Source organism: Stegodyphus dumicola, chromosome 7 (genome assembly GCF_044657685.1).
Source record: "Stegodyphus dumicola isolate Sdum_Otavi_A_Nest chromosome 7, ASM4465768v1".
Classification (NCBI taxonomy): domain Eukaryota; kingdom Metazoa; phylum Arthropoda; class Arachnida; order Araneae; family Eresidae; genus Stegodyphus; species Stegodyphus dumicola.
Window position 1 is genome coordinate 63,086,246 of NC_140774.1, and position 26,531 is coordinate 63,112,776.

A 26,531-nucleotide genomic window follows, 5' to 3' on the forward strand; every position below is an offset into this window, starting at 1 on the left:
TATTTGAATTATTGTAATTTATCCTATATGCAACTGTAACCGTATTTGGCCCTCATATGCCTTCCAGTAATTTCGAGAAATGAGATACTAGACGTTTCTCGGTTGCCGAAGTAAATCTATATAAGACCGAAAAGAACATCTGCTTTCAGTTTTTCAGTTCAGAATCGACTTCGAAGTACTGAGATATCTCCCTGCGAGTTTCGAAGCTTTGCACTGTGTTTAGTTTAACGTCCTTAATAGCTTAAACTATGACTACTGATTGCGTTCTGTGATAATGAGAAGATCTTTAAGAGTATCTTTGGGGAAAGTTCCAGAACTGTTATTTGTTTCCTTTGGTTTTAAAAAAAAATATTAAGCTATCATCGGTTCTGTGTGCATTCAGTCTCTTACGAATCCGTACGCAAGCTACAATTTTCTTAAAGCATAAATTTAAATTGCCATCATGTCTTAATGTGAGTATCATTTGAATTTGAGCATGCAAACACATGTTTGTTTACATGCTGAAATTGAAGTGATATTCACTAAACTATGTTTTGAGCATTTTTGAATTAGTAATATTCCATCACTTTTACCTTAATAAAAGTAAAAGTTTCTCACAGTCTTTCTCCTCATTACTTCCAAATGCATTTCTTCTGTCGCTTTTGTTCAGTTTCGAAGTACTTCAGACCAGTAGTCTCAAACTAAAGTATATAACTACTTTTTCAATTACAATTATTATGTAATTGCTATTATACTCTAATTATTACATTCTCGGACTCTAACTACTTAGATCAGATTCTAATCATAATTACAAAATTGTTCTATAATTTACTTACATTTTACAATGTAATTAAATTAATCTTACCTGTAGTTACAAAATAAGTGTCTAATCTAATCACAATTACAACAGCAACTGCAACGTAATTTTAACTGCAATTATAATAGGTAATTATCATTGCATAATTAGGAAAGTATAACTGTGATAATTTCATGCACATAATCTAAGGAAATCGAGATCATAATTGAAAATTACAATAAATGACAGTATATCGAAAATGATTCACCATTTTGGATAACGAGTTGTTAAATACTGCAAAGGATTGATCGCTTATCAGAAAATTAATTAGCATTTTCAGTCTGGAATAATCCTGCTTAATTTTTGCAGGTACTGCATCTTGCAATATCAACATAAATTATTACCTAATTTTCTGTTAAATACCACACATATTTTCAGTAAATATGTATAAGAAATATATTTAAAGCGGAATATATTTACAAAAATTCATTTCGGATGTTTCATATAGAATTAAGTAGGCGTAACTTCGTTAAACAAATATGTGTTTATGATGTTCGAAGACAGATATGTGTATCTGAATTCTTCGATTCAGGAAAAGCAAACAAAGACTGTATACCTCTGGAAGGGAATGCCTTTGTGGGGGAATTTGTCAAGGCATAACTTTTTTTTTTTTTTTTTTAATTACACACGAAAAACATCAGGATTCGTAACAGGGCTAAACTAATTTTCATGATCTTTTCCAACTTAATAACTGTTTGCCTTTGCTCGTAGAAAAATTAATCTGACTTATAATCATCTTGCTGCTAAGTGTACTAAAATTTTCAGCAACAGCTACAATTGCGAATTCGTTTATTATTAAATACAACATACATTTTCAATAAATAGTTAAAATACCTTATTTACTTACAAGTGAATGCACGATTTATTTTCCAGGCCTTCAGGTAAATAAAAAAGGCGTAATTCTGTTTAGTGCCTGTAGATGACTATAACCTTAATGTGAATAACCTTCTGCGAGAATAGTCATTCGGCTGTACGGTTTAAGGAGAGCACAAAAATCTTTATCTTCCTGAGGAAACAGATGCTTTTGTCGAGGAATTTCTGATGGAAACTGGCTTTTTTTTTCACATTACAGTGGGTAAGACCATGAAAAGGCCTATCCAGGCAGTCCGTTCACGGAGATTCAAATGAGGGTCGCACTAAGAATATTAACGTTCTTACCTCTCGATCGCTGGTGGGTATTGAATGCAGAAAAATGACCTTATGTTTCCATACGATATCATCCTGCAAAATTACCAGACAACGTACAGTGTTGATATTCACTATCGAAAAGGTTTTTATTAAATATAATCGTCATTTTCAATAAATAGTTAAAACACATTATTTTTCTACAAGAGAATGGATCTGCTCGAATTATTTTCTACAACTTTAGATAGAAACAAACAAACATTAAAAAGTATCTGAATATGATTGTTGCCGTCAGACAATTGGTATTATTTTGTATACGAGTTTATCCTGGTTAATTAAATGATATAAATTATAAGTTAGAACTTTATTAGATACAAAGCATATTTGCAATAAATTATTAACATTTGCTGCAAGTTAATTGCTTATGCAGGAAATATTTAGAATAAAGATAAATGTGTGTACATTGTTAAACGTATGAGCTAATTGCTTGTTTAACTGAACGCCACAAAGCATCTAAATTTAAGAATGTCTTCATGGAGGACTTTTTAAGGGAAACTGCTTTGCATTCCTGGAAGGAAAACCATGAAAATATCCGTATATATATATATATATATTGCTCGACGAAATTCGAATCCGAATCGATATATCGCTATCAAAATAAATAAATAAATAAATAAAATAAAGTCTTACTGTTAAGCTAAAAATTTAATTGTTGCAGTTATATTATAATTCTAAATGTCATTCCATTATAACTGCAATTATAGCTTCGTTAATTATAAATTTAACTATAAATTTACTGTAATGATTTGCCAGCTTTGTTCAATCAATAAGGATTTCTTAGATTTTAATATAAATTAAAGATTTTATATTTTGCTAAATGACAGAATTCTGAGAAACTGTTACAAGTGAGGACACTTGAAAGTTTAATTAAGATCATATACTTTGCGCTCTGGCAGCACTTCCCGAAAGACGTTTCCAGATTTTTCGTGCTCATGTCGTCTGTCAGTTTCCGAAGCATGATCGTGTCTGCATGTCTTCATTTTGCAAGGATAATATTTTATATCATAAGTAAAAAATAAGGCGCCTACCTCAAGGCGTAATAAACCGCGAGTACTAATTAATTTAATTGCAATTATACTATAATTCTTGTTAATGTATATATAATAAATATAATTATAACTGTGGCTATACTTTATTGTAATTGTAATGCAATAGCAGTTATAAATCGTGCAAGTACAGGGAAACTGCCTTATTTGAAACGCGCGCCATCTAGCGACATTTATTCCGAGAAGGGTGAGGTAGCGCTCATTGAAAAGAGCGGTATCTAAAGTTTTATATCATGTAAGTTTATAACCGATCATGCAGTGGACGAGAGAGGAGCGCGCGTTTTCCGTGGAGTCATACTTTTGAACGTACTGCATTTTCATCCATATAAATTGGCAGTGGTGCAAAAACTTAATCTAAGCGATTTTCTTTCACGAAAAAATGCATGCAAAGCCGTTCTTGACAATACACCTCATGATGCCCTTTGTTCTTTAGTGATGAGGCTCATTTTCATCTTTATGGTTGCAGCATGCGATAATGGAGTGGCACGAATGCGCGAGAATTTCATGAACAGACCCTCCATACAGAACGTGTGATTGTTTGGTGTGCATTATCCAGAATAGGCATCATTGGACCATGATTTTTTGTAGAACATTTGCCTGGACACCTTATCTCCTTACGAAGCGATTGTAAATGGCCAGCGCATTCGCCTGATTTAGCGTCGTGTGATTTCTTTTTGAGGGGCTATCTGAAATCTCTAACGTCCAAAGACCCTGGCTCAACTGAAGAACAATGTGCAAGCTTGTATCGACAACATACCTGTTAATATGCTGGTACAAGTGGAAAGAAACTTCAAAACTCGACTATCTCAATGCATTGACCAGAACAGAGGCCACCTTAGTGATATTATTTTTAAACCGCAATAAAAAAAAAATTTAATTAAAAAAAAAATTAAGTATCTCTCTATAACTTGGAAAAAACTTAAACTGATATCGCTTATACTATCTGTGCTATTCATTTTTAAAATAAGATAGTTTCCCTGCCGCACCCTGTACAATTACATTATATGTCAATTAAATGCAATTACAGTTCTGTCACCTCTACCTAAATGGAATTATCTCTTGCATTCTTTCGCTAGTTCCCTAGTAGGGTTCTAGGACTAAAACTCAAGTACAGCTTATTTGTAACCTTACAAGTAGCCCCCAAATTGGTTACGAATATGTCGCAAGATCAACCAACATTAGCTTGCCCCCCCCCCACACACATACAAAGATTCCAAGTTCCATGAAGTCCAATGGAAAGCTTCGGATACATTACAGATATCATGCGCGCATCTGTAGGAAGGAGGAAGATGATCTAGCGATGGTAAAAAGAGTGCATGGGGCAAAAAAGATTTATATTATAAATTGGAACCAAATAACATAATTTTTTATAAACATATATTGTGAATCAGTTAATATTGATACATTACTGCCAATCTATATCTTCTATTATCATATTAAAATGCTGCTTTAGAAATAAAGTTTATTTTTGTAAAAGTATATTGCAGTATGCTTTTAATATTTAATAAATAGACTGGTAACTATATAGTGTTGTATTTTTTATTAATAAGCACTATATTCAAATAAAAGTACATCTTTTTATATTATTATTTATTAATAACCTATCTTTCGCACTACAATGTAAAAAAAGACGCTTAGAGCGCACTATAATTGAATACTTAGGAGAATATTTAAGAGGGACGCTATCGAATTCATTTAGAAGATTTTTTTTTTAAGTGACGTTTGTACATACTGGACTGTTCCAAAAAGGATTGTAAAATGGATTTCAAGTGTATTCAGAAGCGATTTTTTTTCCGTGACGTCTCTTTGTACATAAAAACGTATGTATGCATCTCGCATAACTAAAAAACGATTAGCCATAGAACATTGAAATTTTGCATATGTGATTGCTATAACATCTAGTAATGCACTTCTTCCCCCCCTTCCCGCTTACCCGGCTTTTATTTTTATTTTCGCATACGCTTCAATTACAGAAGTGTTATAAATGAGGAAAATATTCATGCTTTATCAATACTAAATTAAAAAATATATATATTAATTTAATAATGTAAGTATAAATGATTAAATAATTAATGATAATTTAATTAAATAATTATAAATATATTAAGCACAGGCTTCAGGATAATAAATTAAGCACTTGAGCATTGAGAGTATTGATCATATTCATTCTTAACTTCCTAATCCTTTCTCAAATTTTCTTTAACCCTTTCGCCGCCCTCTACCGTCCGCGAAAGTCCCCCTCCAGCGACCGTCTGTTTTTTGTAGCGTGTAATGTTGTTTTCCCCGTACATCATAACTTTCCATACATGACTTTCGCAGTGGATGAATTTCAATGAATATTAAGTAAAATTATAAGGAAACAAAGCATAATGGAAAAATAATATCTCTGCTTATTTCTAACAGCAGGATAATTTGATAACATCTGATCCAGGCGGTCCACTCCTCCTATTTTGTTGCTGTAATCTTTTACAATTATTGGTTTTTTTTTTACAGTTCTTTTCCGTGTTCCAACATCAATCATCGAGTTATTATGGACTGTACTCATCAAACGTATATCCTTGTCTTTCCAATTCACAACCTCATTTTTTCTCTTTCCTGCTGAGTAGACGTTGAATCCATCTCTCACTGGCTCGTATCTAATGTAAAATGGCGCGAATATTCATAAAACCCGGGGCAAATTCAATTAGAAATAGAATGCCTGATTAGTCGACTGCCCTCTAGGAGGTATTAAAATAAACAAAAATAAGAACTCAAACAAGTAAACATTTAGAAAGCGTTTTAAACGTTTAAAGTTTTAAAATGTAAAAGAACGCTTGAAACGCGTTAAGGCCACCCTGCGGAAGTTTCACTTGAACACGCAACACGCTAGACGCGTAACGGACGACGAAGAGGTTAACCGTTTGAGTCCGGCGCGCGCTTCGCTTGTCGTATGCCAAAAATACGGCGCAGCGCGATAGCGCTTCTCTTGTTTTGTATCGAGAATGCGAAGACGCTGCTGTTGGTTAGTATACTTGAAAAAAAAAATATTGAAAAATTGAAAAAAAATTCTTGAAATATTCAGTTGGTTTCGCATGAGGAGGAGGGGCATGCTTTGGTCCAGGTACTTCAGAAAAAGTATTCGATTCGTTCGAAAAAATTGTATCCACGGGTAAAAACTCATCAATAATATCGTCATCGGAGGTACTTGCAGTTACTTCATCATCATCAGTGCTATCACTAATAACTCGTAATCTCTTAGAATGAATGATGATGTCACTTCCACTATCACTTTCAAGGTCATTACTATATTCTTCATTATCACTTCACATAACGTAGTCACTTTCAAATGAATCGGAACTTGACATGGGTTATTTCATAATTATCAGTATAACACTTGGTAAAAAAATGAAAACAATTTCCAATTCCTATAAAACAACTGCTACTGATATCACTACAACTGCTCTCAATAATTGCGTAAAGTACATTAACCAACAGCAGCGTCTTCGCATTCTCGATACAAAACAAGAGAAGCGCTATCGCGCTGCGCCGTATTTTTGGCATACGACAAGTGAAGCGCGATAGCGCTTCGCCGAACTCAAACAGTTAATAAAGCAATATTAGTCTATGCCTAAATTATTATAAACCTGTAGTTACTCACTCATCAGTTGTTTTAGTTACGTTTATTCAGAAAACTAATTAAAATGTCAGAAAGCCTAAAAGTAAAAATAGTTCACATAGGTTGGCCTCTGAATTGCCTTTGAAAAATTCTGGTAAAAGTTTTGAGCATAAGCATTGACTATCATTTGGAAAAATATGGTCATCTGTTTTACCAAGGGCGCTTTCGTAGAAGTACGCTAACTATAGAGGGCGTCCTGCTTTTTAAGACAGCAGGGCGTAACGCGCGAAACTAGCCGCTAGTCAGTTTCACAAACTGATATACTTTTTACGTTAACTTCATCTTTTCTTCAAATTTCACCAGTACATTTTAATTATCTCTTTTTTCGATGTACTGCTGCGTTTATATGTAATTAATTTCCATCACAGCTTTCCAAAACAGTGTTGGTCACCAGTTGCTTCCCCTCCCCTAATTTTTATACTTTTTTTAAAAAGATGACAAAACCTAACTTATTAACATTTGAAACATATAGATGAAATTAAATATCTTCTAGACGTAACTAGTAACTTACCAACCTGGTTCACTTATTTTTCTCTAGGCAAAAATATTACCGATTAAGAGCTTAACTTTTGAGTATGAATCTCCACAAAAGAGAGAAAAAAATGCACTTTACTTGTGTCAATAATTTCTTTTATTCGCTTATTAAATACATAGTGTCCAATTTCTGTAATGTTCTTGGAACTGTCGCGAGCCGATACGAGGCGTTTAGTAGCAGTATATCAGTGGTTTCAAACTCAAATTGCATGCATTGCAGTTCTACGTGATCTGGAGGACGAGAATTTTTTAAACAAAATTTTAAATTAAATTTGTTATAACTAACTAAATTTCAAATTTCACTTACTAAATATTTATTAAAACATACATAAACAATGTTAATAATACAAATAAAAAAAATCCAATTTTATACTATTTATTTTCTGTGTGCAATATTTTTTTGGTTACAATTTTTTGTTTGTTTGTTATTTCAGAATTCAAATGTAGTAACAGCTAAATATTAAATTTTTGGATGAAATAATAATAAATCAAATAATTCTAACTTGTTAAATTAACCACTAAATAACTTACTTTTAATATAAACTTAAACAATTTATGGAAACTTACCAGAAACACATTCCCAATGGAACAAAATTTGAGAATAAATAACGTCAAACTATTCTCGTTCTTTTACGTATTAAGTTTTTTATCGACACTTGCAGAAAAAATACATGCGGTTGTATTTAAGTAACATACATTTTTCTATTTTTTTACTAAAGCTTGGCACTTGATGCCGCTTTAAGTTTTGATAATATTTGTAGAAATGGAGGAAATTACTCAAAAATATCTTCATTACGGACTGTAGATGCTCTTGGCTAATCAATATCTTACGTTAGTCTTCTGTTTGAGATAGTGAGTATATTTTTGTCATGCGATAAAATTCTTTTCAGAGTTTTATTGGGCCACACGACTCAGAAAAGATCAAACAATTGTATATCCATGAATTATTAGTGAAATCGATGAAAGACTATTCTAAATCAGTAAATATTCTTATTGTCTGAAATGGCCAGCGAACATTCCAGAAATTAGTTTATTAAATATCTGATAAAAATTAATTTTGGGGAAAAAACCCTGACCTGGTCTACCACAATTAAAAAGTTTTAAAGAAAAAAAAAAGAAGTAATTTTGAGTGTTCTTTGTTACAGGACAACGCGCCAAATAATTTTCTACAGAGCAATAGATACATTAACATTGCCTTTTAGCCACCATCATATTATTGCTCTTATCTCTTCAGTCTTCTCGTATTTAAAGAAATATAAATAGAATATGTTTATAGTTTATTATTAACTTTCTTCCTTTATTGACATAACAAATCTAAGATACGTACTTACGTTTAAAAAAGATTTTGCCTCCGTCGGAGTGAATTGAATTGGATTATTTAGATTATTCTTAACAACTCGAGGACTATGTGTCTAAGGAAAGTAATCCCTCGGCAAGCCAGGTGTAGTAACTAGGGTCGAGCTACCTGTGTTCAGTACTTTTTCTCAGGGTTATAAAACAATCCTGACTTTTACTGCTCGAGAGCTGGCGAGCAGGCAAGTTTAAGGTTAGGTCAGGTTGAAATACTGCAGACACCCACACTTTAACTATAGATAACGAGGGTATATCTATTCAAATGCACTAATTATTTAAGCCGCAACACATCTCGGGGCACCGCGGAAACCCGCTGAGTACCTTGAAAAATGTTACTGCAGTTGTCCCTTTTCGCACTACAAAAATTTGGAACAGTCAGTGCCTTTTGCACTTAAATGATTTAGAACAGTTGGAGTCTTTCGCAGTAACAAATATTTAAGAAGTTGGTGCCTTTCATACTTACAAAAATTTAAAACATTTGGTGCTTTTTACATAATTAACACGATTTAGAACAGCTGGCGTCTTTCTCACTGGTAAAAATTTAGGACAGTTGGTACGTTTCTCACTGGCAAAAATTTATACATACAAATCTCCAACAGTTCCTCTGTAATTAGAATTCAACACTTGTTATAAAATATTTGTGTACAATTTCTAAATACAAAGTTCTTTTATGCTATGTACAGTTTTTTCCTTTATCCAAAGTTTATTTGAGCAGAAATTATTTTGTTATTCCTTTATGCAATATTCCTTTACATAAACTTCTTATACATTATTTAAAAGTACAGAATGACTAGTCTGTTGACATTTCTCCTGAATATATTACATATCTGTTTAATTAGTTTGAAGCACGTTATATTTCCTCTCCTCTGCTTGAGACATAGTTGATAATCGCCTCTATTTTTTTGTCCTTAATTATTGGTTTTTATTGCATAGTTGATATATTCGTAAATATCGGCTTCTGGAAACTTTAGATGATATTTACTTGTTAGCAAAAAATTCTTGATGAAGTGATTTGGATCCCACTTTCCCTACATATGTATGTATCTGAGGGTACAATATTTCTTTCCTGAAAGTGTGCGAAGAAAAAAGCCATGGGCTGTTCATCTCATGTTATCCTATTGTAGCGGAAAAGATTCCCAGATTTTAAATAATCACATTCAGGTAAAGATTTTTTGGATATGAAGAAAAGGATATTTATGTTGTCATGTTACTGAAATTAAATGTTTTGGTTCCTTTCAAACTTGTGAATTATTTAATGCAACAGAATGTTAGTTAATTGTTTTTTTTTATCCGAGATTTTCTCGTTTAATTACTTACGAAAACCTCTAAAATGCATCCAATGAATTAGTCTTTATTTTTTAATTAATTTAACAAAGAACTGATATTACAAGGCAAGAAAAATTCTTATTTGTTCAAAAGAGTTATTTAACAAGGCAGGAAAATCTAAAATTAAGCTTTTTATTTACTACATTGAAGTTGAAACCGACTAAAGCAACTTTCAGGTTTGTCATAGAAGAAATCTTTAAACCTAATGTCTTTAAATTGGCCCACTTTTTTCACAGAAATTAATAATTTTTACTTTTCTAATACTTTAAATTATTACACATGCAATATAATTAAAATACTATTCACAATTGTTCAAATGTATCTTGACAGTCTTGTATCAGTATATTTTATAACTGAATTGTGATCAGTTGCTGCTCCAGGTGAATCTTAATACGCTTAAAATCTAATGAATTCTTGATTGACAACGAAGCCATTTATTAGAAGTTTGTTTCATTCGGACTTAAATTCTTTAGCTTGTCGGTGGTGGGTGGGATAAGTGCTAAACTGCTTCCGCTGACTATAATTACACGAGTCTAACACTGTAGAGGGTTGATAATTTTAGCCAGTACGTAACATTCATGTATGATCCACTTTGAGAAATTCACAATAGTATTCCTGAGGAATATGAAGTCGTAATATGTAAGCAAATTTGCTTTCAAAAAAAATATTTTGAAAGCAATATAATCTGCAAGTTTTTCATTAAAAGAGAATTATCAACGGAAAAATAGATAAGATGATGAAATACTAGAAGTTATTTCGGAAAAGACTTGAGGTTAAAATGGATTGATGACTTACTTTGCCTAAAAGATGTTGATTATAGGAGATTATTTTATTTTTCTTCATGTGTAACTCAAATATGAGCCAAGTTTTTGTTCAAGAATGTTCTCCGCAACTGCTTCCTTTATCTTATAAAGATAGGCTGCGTATGTTGTACATTTAGCTGATCATGGCAAAATACATGAGTACTATCTATCTAAGAGGGATGCATTTGAGAAAGAGCTTTCTTAAAGGAACTGAATCATATCTACAATACATATGGGCAAAATACCGAAGAAACTCATGCAGCCAACCATTCGTCAGGATTTGAACCCGGATATTTTTCCCAATTTAAGACTGACACAAGTTTACAAATTAAATAAAAATAAAGCGCAAACAATAGAATATTTAAAATATCATAAATACGTAATGTTCTAACCTTGAGCTATTTTATTATTAAACTAAAAATCTGAAAGGTTTCAGATTTTAAATTACGTCGAAAGGGGAGTTTTTTTAATGTTTTGTGTGTTACCTTTATTAAATGTCATGTTCTAAGTACTCAAACCATAAAATTCAGTTCAACAGCATCATCGCAAAATAATTTTAAAAGGAGCATATCTTTAGAATTTCCGATGCAGTTTCGCGCGCTGGAGATGAAAAATTTTTTAATTCGTTGAAGTATTACGAAATATGAAATCGATAATAAAACAAATTTCAAATACAAATTAAGGCTTCCACATGTCCATATTCTATGGAAGATTACGTTGTTCAAATTTTGATGGCTCGAGGTACCGTTGTTTTATCACAATATGAGAAACATACATTCATGCCGAATCTTCATTTTTTAATTTCTTTAAATATAATACAGGGCGATAATATTTGGTGGGAACAATTTGAAAAGTGAAACAAAGCCTATCGTGAATCGACTCAAAATGCCAAAACGAAATTAATAGTCCTGAGCAAATTGCCCCTTTTAGGACAAACTCTCGTCATTGAGCTTTTCATTCAGAAACTGGGTACATATCCGTAATTTGTAAATTAAACTTAGAGAATATAGTTGGCGGAAACATTTTTCCTAATACTGAAGTTTTAAAATATATTTGTTTCAATTTTTTCTACTAATACATGAAATATTTGCATTTTATTTTAATAAAAACTAGCTTTGGTGAAAGCAAATGCCAACTAATTTTTAAATTGTAGTCTGATCTTAACCAGTTCAACCACAACTTATACCGTTATTTACAATTCATTTATTTATTCCCAAATTGGATAAGAATCGTACAGCTGAGATTATGATATACTGCTAATTTGTCTTGTGATCTAACTTGGAATTGTTCAGCTGGCTAGCTGCATGCCCGATGAAGATTATTTTCACAGTTTTTCCGATATATTGAGTCAGCTTAAGTTATTTGAATACGGAGACGCACACGTGGGAAGCCTAAGGAAAGTTTTGGTTGGTTTACTAGCTCTATCTGCCTAAGGGGACAGATGCCTTCTTGGAGGACTTTCTAAGAGAAACTTGCTCGTATGCATGTTACACGAGGAGGATACCACGAAAACGACCATGCAACCGGCCCTTTAACCTGAAACCAATCTCGGAATCTCAAGCTGAACTAACAGTGCTCATCGATTTAACCACTCGGCCTTTGGTGGATTTATTATACATGAGGGAAAACAACAAAAACAACCATTTAGCTAGCCCGCTACCCTGAGTTTGAATTCGGCGCGAACTACGATTATTCAGTGCTCTTAACTATTCTGCCACTGGTGAAACTCCGCTTTCTGATATATTAAGTAAACACAGATTAGTTTCTCTGAGAAAGCCTTCCAAAAAGCCGTTCATTCTCGTAAGCAGGTAGTTCAAATGCCACTTTCCACTGACAAATAGAGCATACAATCGTTATTCAAGTTTAAAAATCTGTTCCTTATTTTTATCAATCTTCACCTTATTTATTTTAACCCTCAACTTTGCACCAAAGCTATAGTTGAAACGTTTTAGATGAAACAATCCCTATCCTGAACTCAGAAACAGCATGAATTGTACTTATCGTATCCAAGTTATTTAATGCTATATATTAGTGAATGATTCTAAAATAATGTTTCTGCGGAAACATCGTATTACTTATTGAAAGACTTTTGTGGTCTTGTGGTCATTCCCGATTTCTTTTAACTTCTGCGAAATAAAAAATAATAGAAAAAAAACTGCTTCATGATTAGTCATCGGAGAAGCAGCATTTTATTATGCTCAATAAAGTGTTTTATAAGGGGGAGAAAATGTGCAAGATGGAATAACAGCCAAACGAAAACACGCCAAAAGGAATTTTAATTTTATTTGCAAGCCTTATTTCTCCTCTAACTTGATCCTTATGAACGAAAAAAGGGATTCATAGACACTGAAGGAAAATAAGGAATTGGCCAAAAGGAATTGTAAATTTTTCCTCTTATAAATACGAGTCAGCTTTCCTTGGAAAATCTTCCATAAAGGCGATCTTTTTAATAAGCAGTCCTTGCATGCTTTGCCTTCTGAATCGGGAACTACTATATTCCTGAAATCGTTTATTGACCGTTGTATGTTGCCTTTAAATTCAGCATTTTGAACAAAACTAGTCTTCTGTTTCTGCATAACAGCTTAAAAATGGTGTTGGTGTATTTAATTACGGCAAAGCACACTAGGGCTATCTGCCTAAGAGGAGGGATGCCTTTCGTGGAGGACTTTCTAAGGGAAACTGGCTCGTATACACGTTACACATGGGGAAAACCACGAAAACACCCATGCAGCCAGCCCGTTCGCGGGATTCGAACCTCGGACCGAACTACCAGTGTTCAGCGACTTTACCGCTCGGCCGCTGGTGGGCTGCTTAAAAATGAATAGAAAGGACATAAATCACTGTCGTTTTCCCCCAAATCAGTTTCAGCCGAACTCGAGAAGAAATAAGGATATGTTCATGTCTTTACAGATACAGAATGTAAATAACCAAAATTTTCATTTTTATTCATTTCTAAAATGTGCTTCCCAAAAGCATAGATAATTTTAATCTGGTAATCATTATATGGTTGGGAAAATTAAATAACCGCAACTTATTTCAAAGCAATGCAAAATGGCCGAAAGAAAGAATTTATCAAATTATATGCCAACATTATCCCAAAAATATGGATCTGCATTCCCCCCCCCCCACTAGCTAAAAGAATTTTTTGCGTTACTTTCCATATGGCTTCAAAAGTAGAGCGTATTCGCCAATGAGCGTATAAAGACACAAGTAAAAACCATGGCTCAATTTTACCAAACCTGAGAAATTTTTTTCGTAGGCGTGTTTTTCTGAGATCTATCCAGTATATAAATTGTTTTAGTTCAGTGGCAATAACATGCTAGATTCGTCAAGAATTTGTAAGCCGGAAAAAAGACCTGCATTGTTCTTAAGAAGTTCATTTTTTAAAAATAAGATTCCATTTTCATATATTTTTTTTCAATGCATTTCTATTTACGTTCTTAAGTACGATGGATCTTTGGCATGATTTTGTTGATATCAAAAACTGTAGCAGTATCCGAATTTAATTTTATCTGAATGTCATTATCATGCATTTGCAAAGTATTAGGTCAGAAACAATATTCAGAAATTATATGTTTAAACAACGATGAGGAAATAAATTCTGTAAAATATCCCACCACTGACCGAGCTGTTAAAATGCTAGTGAATATTGGAAGTTCGATTACTGGGGAACAGATTGGCTGCGTCATTGGATTTTCCCATATGTAACATGGATAAGAGCCAGTTCCTCTTTGAAAATTCTTCATGAAAGACATTCCTCTCCTTAAACAAGTAGCTCTGGCGTACTTTTTCATGTACAGATAATTTAATAATCCTTGAAGAATGTTAGGTTAAATTATTTCTCTATGAACATTCCTTAGAAACAGTTCTGGAAGGCAATATTTAGATAATCTACAATTCTATATCTATCATGAAAAGAATTAGAATTTCGCATTAATTGTAGAATTTTTATTAATTAAAATTTAATTTGCATAAAATTCTTACTTCCATTACGAGAAAATTTGAGAATGATTTTTAATCAGTTATCCCTTTTAACGACAGGAATTAGAGAATCTTTTGCTGATATTTAAATTCCGAATTTTTATTACATAATATATGGGTAAATAATTTATTATTCCCTCGTAATTTTATTTGCGTATTTATGTATATGCTTGAACCATGTTTTACTTTGAACTGTGCCAAATTAATGCTTATATTTCATTGCCAGTGTATGCGAAATAAGGCTTTGTAAGCAGTTCTAATGCGTTTGTATTTCTTTTATTTCATTTTAAGTTCTGAAGTTCACATTTGGTTAATGAAACACGGAGCATTTTTTACAAAAAGTGCTTTAAAGCGAAGTGCTCTTAATCACTAACCGGTAAGATTAAAAATTTTTACACAAAGAGAATACAGATTTAAAAGAATATTATTTGCGATCAGTTCAAATATATAATCACTTGAACATAAATTTAATGCAAAACTGACGAAAAATATGTCGATTATTTCACCTAATATTCTACATTATAGATTTAAAAATTCTTTTAAAGCACAATTCGGGAGCTAGCATATCACTGCAGTCTGCTCATTTTTTTGGCTCACTTAAAAAGAATTTCTGAATAACTTCTATTCTACATTCCACTGGTGGGCCTCAGCTCGGTCAAATAGGGGATGCAAGTGAAAAGGGTATTCAAAGACAAACTTGTTTATATTCATATCACACACGGCAGAAGCTATGAAAATGCCCATTCAGTCAGCTCACTTCCTGGGTTTGCATCCAGGTCCAATCTCCTGCAATTCCATTCCGTCAGCCGTAAACTAACCCAGAATCCTTACAACTAGTCGTTGCTTGAATTTCTCTTGAATTAGCAGAGCAAATTCAGTCTTAAAATAAATAGAATTACTATGTCCATCTAAAAATTTTAAGAACCTTGTTTATATAACTAAAATTCAAAGTACCTGAATATGATGTCATCAATATATGTTTATCTAATATCCCGTATAATTCTTAATGGAAGATTTTTCATGTCTCTAAACATAGGTTAAAAACCATTGAATAGGTAATTATGTACCATAAATATATTTCCCAACGTTAACTACATTGCAATTTAGGCCAAAATAAATTGTGAGGTAAGATTTTACTGAAGACTAAGATGTTATCAGATGCTAAGTTTTCTAACTAAATCAAAGTTTGACAAAATACAGCATTACAAAGAAGAGGAAATTTTGAAGTATCTCCGACTGCTAAATCGCACGAGACCATAGAATACTTACATAAATTTTAATGTAGTTCAGTACAAAATTAATTTCTATAAAAGCATACCTACGGTATAATTAAAGACAATACGAGTTAAATTTGCTGGCCAATAAAGATTGTATTTGTTTCATTAGATATAGCAGCAATTCATTAGTGATATGACATAAGATCAATTAAGATAGCTCAGAAATGTGTGGGCCTTTGAAGGAGAAAATACAGAAATGAAACGAAACATTGCGATTTAGATGTTTATGGAATTTAGAGTTTCCTGCAAGAAGTTTTTAGAATTTCGTTTAATCATTTTACTAAATTTCTGTGCCATTAAAACGTATTACTACTTAATAAAACTGAGCTAACTAATCAGTACATCATTGTAAGCTCTGATCAAATAAGAGAAAGCGTTAGATAATAAAGTAAAAAGTTTTAGAGGGAAAAATAAAGTCGGATTTCAGGAATAAAAATCTAGTATATAATCACTTAAGGAAAACTGGAGTACGTTCTGGATAAAAAATATTGACTTAAGTAAAGAGAGTGTTTTGTACTGAAGCTAATGAAATACTAAAATTTACGAAATTTCTTATTAAATATACTTAGTTAATTGTGTTATGTGTCAGGTTTCCTATAAATGAACTTTTAAAAATTTTTCCTTTTTACCAATAGACCAGAGAACAAGCATTAAAACTGAACATGTTAAATGTTGAAGGTATAACAAATACTCTCGGGTTTTTTTATACCGGGTAAATACTGAAGGTAAAGTAAATACTCTCTGATAGTAAGTGCTCGAGTTTCCTTTTAGATTAAAATTATTTTTAGACTTAAGATTATATTTATAATGAAATTTAAGGATCGAAGCATTTCAATGCTTAACTTTTCTTACTTTTACATGCCACTTTAAAACCAAGATTTTTGTCTTTCTTTCCCTCCTTTCAAATCAGTTGTCGGGAAGCGGAGAGTGTTATGACTAACATTTTGATGTATACTTAATTACTGTATTACAAAGAGAATTTAGAATCCGATTTATTACTTTAACTTATAAGAAAGAAGAAATTAAAAATGGGAATAGCAACAATATTCAGTAACCGCTTAATTTCAATAAACAAATGTTTTACATGAAAATGCAGATTTCGTTATTTCCCAATATTAACAGAATTAACAGCAGCTAGCTATCATAAGTTAGATATGTTATAATATCCAAGGTTTTTTAGGGGTCTTACACATTTACTTGACTTACATTTACTACTAGTTGACAGCCTTTTCCTCACCTGGCCTTCACGGTCTAGAATTTTCACCTTTCTTCATGCCCAGTGGTCGACTTGGGTGACTTCTCATCGGACTTCCTACGGGACTTTGAGGCCTGACTCGTACTGGTTGGTTTCCCGTCATCGGACGTTGAGGCTTGCATCTTGCAGAGCCTCATTTCGCCAGGTTTTGAGGCTTGACCCTCACCGACCGGCTTCTTCATTTCAATGGACTTCGGATCCTTAACCAAGACAGAAGTCTTCATCACGCGGACGGGCTTCGGAGACTTAACAGCTGCAAGAGATTTTACTTCAGCCTGACCTGCGGTGGCAGTCTGCTTCCCTTGGACGGACTTCGAAGAAACTCCAGACGCAGGAGCCTGCTTCGTTTGGACGGACTTCGGAGAAAGACACGAGGCAGGAGTCTGCTTCGTTTGGACAGACTTCGGGGAAAGACACGAGGCAGGAGTCTGCTTCGTTTGGACAGACTTCGGGGAAAGACACGAGGCAGGAGTCTGCTTCGTTTGGACAGACTTCGGGGAAAGACCAGAGGCGGGAGTCTGCTTCGCAACGACGGATTTCGGGGAAAGACCAGAGGCGGGAGTCTGCTTCGCAACGACGGATTTCGGGGAAAGACCAGAGGCGGGAGTCTGCTTCGCAACGACGGATTTCGGGGAAAGACCAGAGGCGGGAGTCTGCTTCGCAACGACGGACTTCGGATCTTTAACGGCATCGGAAGCTTTCTTCACTTCGTCGAGCTTCGGAGAATAAACAGTAGCGGGGGTCTTTATTTCAGCCTGACCCGCGGTGGGTGTCTGCTTCGACTTATCGCTCTTCGAGGCCAGATCCGTAACGCAGGGTTTGACTTTGGCCGGCTTAGTTTCCTGATCCTCAATGGATTGTTTCTTTTCGAGCAGCTGCGTAACTCCGCCAATGAATTTCACTTCATCGTTTTTCAAACCTTTATACTTCTGTGAGAACATCTTCCCATCTTTGAATTCCTTAGTCTCGAAAGGGTTTCTTCGTTCATCAAAGTTTTCATCCTCGTGCTTCTTGTATTCCTTTTCATCGTAAGCTTGGATAGTGAGGATGCCGTTTTCATTAAAAATTGCAAGTAAATTTTCAGGCTCAACGGCTTCAGGCAAATTATACTTGCGAGAAAATTTTCGACGGATAAATCCATGTGTATCAGTACGAGCTTCATGATGACCATTCACAATGACTGTTCTTCCATAAACTCCTACATTTATTTCAGAAGACTTAAAGTGGTTTATGTACAACCTTTCTTCGAATGGGTGCTGGGTTTTTACCGTTTTTTTGTCACCGTCCAATATTTTTTCCTTTTTATCTGTCATATCGAAATTTTCATCATCATGCTTCATGTATTCCTTTTCGTCGTAAGCTTTGATAGTGAAGATGCAGTCTTCAGTAAAATTTGCAAGTAAATTTTCAGGCTTAACGTCTTTAGGCAAATTATACTTGCAAGAAAATTTTCGACGGATAAATCCATGTGCATCAGTACGAGCTTCATGATGACCATTCACAATGACTACTCTTCCATCAACTCCTACTTTTATTTCAGAAGACTTAAAGTGGTTTACGTACAACATTACTTCAAAGGGGTGCTGGGCTTTCAAATTCAGATCGTTAATTTCCTTTCCATCGTTAATTTTTTTCAAACTTAAAACTTCTGTTGTTTTGTCAAGGTCCATCATTTTCTCCTTTTTATCTGTCATATCGAAACCAATTTTTTCTTTTAAAGCGGCAAAATGAAGTAATCTAGCCAGGAACAGCACCGCAAGTTACACTTTGCTACTTAAACGGCAACAGCAACTCGATTTATCATTCTTACATCTTATATAAGATGTGGCTCTGAATTTTGAGGCTTCTGGGATAAAAATCGCCACTTGGATAATTTGCATTGATGCTTTGATACTTTCGTCGTTGTATTGGCTTATAGCAAGAGATATTTTGAATTATTTGCATTAGTGAAGACTTTTGGTAATACAGAAATAAAGAAAGGGCAAAGTTTAAACCAATCAGCTAACGACACGTTTAAATACGAATCCTTTATTTTAACATAAAAATATATTTAAAATAATATAAAACCACATGCATTTGTGTTTCTAATATTTACTTGTTAATATCGATTTCAAGAAAAAGACTTTCACTAAGTAAATATTATAATATTTGTTATAACAACTTCCATCTTGGAAACTTCAGAGTTTAATTTAACATCTCAAGTTAGAATTAACCATCTAAAACTTTAAAAATATAAATTTTAAATCGTGAGAAATGATTCAAATATTTCGCCTTTCATCTTAAATTAAAGTAATACATATCCATTTCTAATTTTTAAATCTTTAATATTTAATAAAATTAAAGCTCAGTTTGGAAAAACAATTTCAATTTTATAAAAATTGGCCAAATGTTTTCAATTTTTACGTTCACAGAGTAAAATTTTACAAAGCGATATTGAAGACACCACATTATTTCCTTGTACAGCTTATTAAATTATGCGCATTCTTTTGCTGCACTTCATTTAAACTTATTTCTTCCAATTATACTAACTTGAATAACAGATACCTCAAGTTCAAAATGACACCAAAAACAATTTTTGACATATGGGTGTCAAAGTATTGTAATTTTATTTTTCAGTAACTAATATAAAACATTTCAGATATAAGTATAGAAACGGGAGACGTTATTAAAAGTTAAATTACGTTATTTACGAAAATTATTTTTTAAAATTAAGATTGCCATGTGAATGAATGTTTTCGTTATTTAAAACACTTCTGTAATCGGAAGCATATGACTAACGATAACGAAAATAAACGCTGCATAATTAATTTTAAGTTGGTTAAGGGGTGTATTATTTTAAGGGAAAATATTTTTTACCTTTACCAGAAAACTATTCTGTTAGCAGGAAAGTAATTCCTTTTCTTCCTTTTTACTGTGAAGTAAAAGTCATTTTTTTCTGTAAAAAAATTAACATAATCAGTCAAATAGTTTCCATTCTGTTCGATGACTTTTTGTCATCAGAGTTATTACTGAAATTTTTAACATTTAAGAAGTTTTGTAAACTTTGATATAAATGAAAACCCGACGGTTCAAAGTCGGGGCTATATGAAGAATGCGACGTCACTTCCCAATCAAGTTTCAGTAATTCTGTACGTCTGGTTAAAGCTGTGCGAGTTCTCGCATTGTCGCGGTGGAGTACGATTTGCCAATTCTGACCTTTTCTCTTTGATTGCTTCCTTCAGTTTCATGAGCTGTTGTCAGTAAACATCTGAGATGACCCTTTGGCTGCTTGAATGCAGCTCAAAACGCACAATAATTTTGTAATCCAACTAAACTGGCAGCGTAATCTTTTTCTGATGCGATTTAGCTTTCGATAGAATTTGTGTTAATTCATTACGCTTGGCCCATTATCATTTTTAATTGATATTATTTTAGACGATCCATTTTTCACCATCAGTGCAAATTCGTTTTAAAAAAGAGACGATTGCGTTAGGTTTGAAATAGGTATCACTAGTAGTGATTCCTTAAATGAATTTCTTCCATATCATAATTAACCCAAATATTGAGTTCCTTAACGAGTCGAAGACATCTGATGTGGTTTGTTGTTGGAAAATCCTGTCAAGAGCTTTCAGCACTATACAGGTACCTCGGCTGAGTTCCGCTTCCAATTGTGATTGGGAGCACCAGCATCCCTTTTGGTATTATGGAGGTGCAGTTACTACAGGTACTTGTACCTCTTCACCTCCCACAACCCCTTGAGAGGACGTTCGGCTCGCCGTATATTTAGAGTGCCCCCATGCCTCATGGAAAGTATATATTTAAGCACATGCATACCTTCTGCGGGATTCGAATCCGGGCCCCTCGGTACAACAGTAAGATCTCTAATCACTATCCCGCCTTGGCAGTTGGCGGGTTTTCCAATTGTTGTGTGCGATACACTTAACCTTTTTGCAGTTTCTGGCATAATTATATGAAGATTCGATACAATTGTGGTTTTATTTTGTCTTCTCTCCCTGTGAAAAACTAACTGGACACAAGAGCTAACAGGCAGGAGGACATTTAACTTCCTCCCGGTGGCCTCGAGGGAATTAACAATTACAGGCAGAGCAATGGCATATTTCCTGACGGCGCATGGCCCTTTCTCAGCCTATGTCTTTCGCTTCGGATTGTACTACACAGAGTTACCATCGATCACTATATGTTCAAGTGCGGAACCACCAAAGACCTTGATTTCCGTCTGTATACATGGGCGCCAGAGACCGAACCTTCGACCTGGAAATTCCGTACAAGTTTAGATGAAACGGGCTCTGGATGGGACTCATCAGTGGCGGCGCAGACCCCACAGTCCCTGCCCGGCTTTATAGTCAGCCTCAGCGAGGTTATAAAAATTCAAAGACGAAAAAAAAAAAATGATTCAAAAGTCACCTTTGCCTCGGGGCACCACTCCCTCAGCATCAGTTAATTCTGGCTCGGTGCCTTGCCTTACTCAGTCAGTCCCCGTCACTGGGACTATGAGGGCCAAACCCCCATCGAAAAGCCCCGCTTATATCTACATATCAGCTCCACAACAGCCGGGGGAACGGATACGACAGTACCAGTACTGTCCCTGCCAAGCCCGAACCTACCTGAGTACAATACTCGGGTTCTAGTCCTGTGAAGAGTGTTTTTATACCCCAGTGGTTGAGACTGCCTAGGTACAGATCCTAACCAGTGCTTCCCAGGACGTCTCCTGATCAACTCCCTGGGGGGCCGTCTGTATACAGCTGAAAATTGACGGGGATGGCTGAAACCACTCCATAAGAGTAAGCTACTACGATACAAATTAAAAAAAAAAAATTCATAAGACTACCTGGCAATGAACCGCGAAAATGTGAAAGCAATCTAGACTAAAAAATGCTCTCAGCACAGATCTAGCAGCTGAGTGGGTGGTGTTGTAATGAACTTATTTTCTAATCCCTTCTTCAAGTGTATACCAGTAACCGGTACAAAACGCTAAGCAGATATCCTATGGCCATGTTATTATTAACTTCTAGAGTAAATGTTCTCTGTAAACTCAGATTCACAATGCTTAAAATATTGCTCGAGTTCTTGTTCGCGACAGTCAAAGTCTTGACAGTATCTCTTTAAAATAGCCACAGGTCACAAATATCTAACTTCCGAAGTAACTTTACAAACTCTGCTTCAAATATTAATATACCATTAAGATTTTCTTTTATTTAGCTGGCATCTCTGGTTCTCTCCCGTACCTTGGCTGGCCTAGCGACTATAGAATGCTTCACCAATTGAGTACAAAGTTGATAGTAATCTAACAGTACTATATTAGTTGCAACCGTAATTCGACCCTCATATTACTTTCCAGTAATTTCAAGAAGCAAAAATTACTAGAAATATCTCGGCGGCAGGTTGAAAATTATTTAAGGCCGGAGCTTAGAGCATCTGCTTTTAATCAGTTGTTGTTCTTTCTGTTGCGAATTGTTACTTCAGCGTGAAATGAGATATCTCCGAGTTAGCTCTCTCTTTAAGCACCTTTTGTGTACCGTTCTTAGCAGTTTGAAGTGTTTGTACTGAATATACTCTGTGATACTCGGAACAGTATTTCTGTGGAAAATTCCAGAACTTTGAAATGTTTCACCTACTAAAAATAAATTTTATTAACCTCATATCGGACTTGTGTGCATTCAGTCTATAACGAATCCGTACGCGCACAGCGATACACGGAATTTTTTCGATACCGACCGAAAGGTGTCAGATGCTAAACTTCAAAAGGAAAAAGATTATAAAATTGACTGAAGAATAACAAAATGAACCCAGTGCTATCTATTTGTCAAAATAAAAGTCACTTTCTTGCCAATACAATATATTATTTTTCTTCTTGTGGTAAATTAAATTTTGTTTATATAAATTAATTTTTTTATATTATTATTTCTAGCTATTTTTAATTTATTAATAAAAAAATTCAATAACCATCCTTTAAATGATTATGCTTTAAATTTGTCGAAAATAAATATACCTTGATAGCAGCTCTAACCATTATAAAATAATTGAAGAAATGATTTTAAAATCGTAATAGATTTATTAACGAAGCTTATCTTTGTTACGAATTTTGTATATATGTAAATAATTTTAGTCAAATTATATGTGAAATTTAGTATCTTTAGCATACCGTAACGTGGAATTCTTGAAAAGGTGAAGCCGGAAAAAAAAGATTCCAAGGGCAAGTCTATTTAACATTAAGATATTCTCGCTAAATCGGGAAGATATCATCAAGGTGGCAATGGGTTTGGCGACTAATTTTTATCACCAAATTTGGCAAGAAATTGCCAAATGTCGCCAACTTGTCGACATTTTGGTCCAGTCCTTGTGTAACTATAACTGGTATTTGAATAATTGTAATTGATCCTATATTCAACTGTAACCGTATTCGGCTCTCATATGCCCTCCAGTAATTTCGAGAAATGGAAGATACTAGAGGTTTCTCAGTTGACGAGGCAAATATATATAAGACCGGAAAGAACATCTGCTTTCAGTTTTTCAGTTTATGATCGACTTCGGAGTACTGAGCTATTTCCGTGTGAGGTTCACTCTTTAGATGTGCTTTGCACTACGTTCTATCTAACGTCCTTAATAGTTTCAAGTATAACTACTGATTGCGTTCTGTGATACTGAGAAGATCTTTGAGATTATCTTTGTGGAAAGTTCCAGAACTATTAAGAGTTTCCTTTGGTAAAACAAATTTTATCAAGCTATCATCGGTTCTGTGTGCATTCACTCTATTACGAACCCATACAACAATTTTCTTAAAACATAAATTAAAGTTGCTTTCATTTCTTAATGTATCATTTGAATTTGAGCGTGTAAACAGATGTTTGTTTACATGCTCAAATTCGAATGATATTCATTAAACCATGTTTTGAGCATTTTTTAATTAGTAATATTCTATCACTTTTACCTTCATAAATTTATACGTTTCGCACAGTTTTTCTCCTCATTACTTTTAAGTGCATTTCTTCTGTCCCTTTTCTTCAGTTTCGACATACCTCAGACCAGTGGTCTCAAACCTACGGTGTGTATATAACTGCTTTTTCAATTTAAATTACAATGTAATTGCTAATATATTCTCGGACTCTAATTACTAACATCAGATTCTAAATTTAATTACAAAATTGTTCTATAATATAATTACATTTTACAATATAATTGCAATTATATTCTAACTGTAGTTACAAAATAAGTATATAATCTAATTAGAGTTACTATATAATTGAGATTCTACTTGCAACTGCAACGTAATTTTAATTATAATTAACCTACTGTAATTATAATTGCGTAATTAGGAAAGTAACTGATCCATATAATTTCGATACATAACTTTAGGAAATCGTGATTATAATTGAACATTACAGTAAATAACAGTATATCTGAAATGATTCACTATTTTAGGTAATGAGTTGTTAAATAATACAAAGGGTTAATCGCTCATCAGAAAATTATTAGTATTTTCAGTCTGGAATCATCCTGCTTAATTTCTGCAGGTACTGCATCTTGAAATATGAAAATAAATTATTAACTAATCCTCTGTTAAATACCACACATATTTTCAGTAAATATGTAAAAGAAACATAATTAAAGCAGAATATATTTACAAAAATTCATTTCGGATGTTTCATATAGAACTTGCAGAGTCACTAGGTTATTTAGAAGCCGGAGAGGTGAAAAACGAGCAATGCTCTCGCCCGGAATCAAAGATTCCAGATTTTTTCCCTTCATGTCGTCTGTCAGTTTACGAAGCATGATCGTGTCTTGCATGTCCAAGACATGTCTTGATTTTCCAAGGATAATATTTTATAACATAAGTAAAAATAACACGCCCCCGTCAAGGTGTAGAAAACCGCGAGTACTAGCTAAATTAATTGTAATTCTAGTTAGTACACATATAACATAATTAAAACTGTGGCTATAATTTTATTATAATTGTAATGCAACTGCAATTAAAAATCGTGCAAATACAATTACTTACTCATACTTCAATTAACTGCAATTAGAAGAATTATATTGTAATTCTAATTTATAATATTGTAATCAGATTGGATGTAATTGCAATTACACTGGAACTATGGCTACACTGGCTATGTAATTGTATTATAATTGTAAAATGTATAATACAATTACATAGCCACTGAATTAAATGTAATGGAAACTAAATTGTAATTGCCCGATTTACAATTACAATGACATTGCAAATTGAAAGATTTCAAATTACAGTTACATTGTAACTATAGCCGCAGTTAAACTGTATTAAAATTTTAAATAATAATGGTTACTTGTTGCAATTACAATTAACGTAAAGTCCAAGCCTATTAGTTCTTTCTTTTTCCCTTCAAAAGCAGTTGCGCACATAAGCTCAGACCAATCTTTATATCTCTATATCTATAACCGCCGCATTTGAAACAAATACTAATTGAAATGTATCTGCAGGCCGCTTAAAATTGTTTCGGGGCCGCGAGTTTGAGCATTTAAATTCTCTTGAAGCATTTAAACACGTCGTACCTCACAAAGAACGCAAGGTTCGTCACAAAGAACGTAAGGCAAATTCGTCCTTGTGAACTGGGCTCATTTTTCGAAGACATCGTTTCTCTCCTCGAGAGCCCTGGCGGCCGTCTGAGTTGGAAAGCTCATTTAAATATTGTTTGTTTTAATTCTGATTTCAGCATTAAAAAGACTAACATTACTTAAGAAGTAAGTATTATGTGTTTTGTGATAAGTTTATCGCATTGACGTGTGGTGAGTTCGAAAAAAATTTTGAGCCTATTTTATTTACCTGATTTTCTTGAAATTTAAAAAATATTTTACACATTTACCACAGTCATAAAATATTTCACAGAAATTTTTGAAAGTTAAATATAATTTATTTTTGACTTAAATTATATTTTCTTACACATCTTTGTATAAAGACCAAATTAGGTAACGCAGATTTGTGATCTTCACGCAAAGAAGTCAAAAATGGTCTTTCAAATGAAAAATTTTCAGAATTTCTAAAGTAATTTATTAATTTCAGTAATTTTTAAGCTATTAGACTATATCTGACTGTTAAATTTTTAAATCAAAAGATTTAATCCTTTATTGCTAACAGCCTTTACCTTGATTTGATTGATAATGAGATATTACATTTAAATCAAACAGAAATTTAAACGAATTGAATGTAAATTTACACTATTGGCGCATCATTACTACTATGTTGATTAGAAGGCGTAACTTACCTACAGTTAAAGGCGGTAATTTTTTTTTTATTTTTTTATTTTCTC

At 33.5% G+C, this 26,531-nt stretch overlaps 1 protein-coding gene across 4 annotated transcripts; it reads right to left on the bottom strand.

The window, feature by feature from the left end:
* Nucleotides 1–1,718: 1,718 nt before the first annotated feature.
* LOC118183547 (uncharacterized) lies at nt 1,719–19,047 on the bottom strand. Of its 4 annotated transcripts, none has more exons than XR_004757259.2 (2): nt 17,202–19,047; nt 1,719–2,056 (listed from the first exon to the last, which is right to left on the bottom strand). XR_004757259.2 is itself a non-coding variant. In XM_085820342.1 (2 exons), the coding sequence occupies exon 1, from the start codon at nt 18,942–18,944 to the stop codon at nt 17,256–17,258; it is 1,689 nt and encodes a 562-aa protein (XP_085676468.1). In that variant the 5' UTR covers nt 18,945–19,047; the 3' UTR covers nt 1,719–2,056; nt 17,233–17,255. The 4 variants fall into 4 exon arrangements, 2 of the variants coding, with proteins under 2 accessions (XP_085676468.1, XP_085676467.1); XM_085820342.1 differs by having other exon boundaries at nt 17,233–19,047; XR_004757258.2 differs by lacking the exon at nt 1,719–2,056 and adding an exon at nt 7,336–7,486.
* Nucleotides 19,048–26,531: the final 7,484 nt, after the last annotated feature.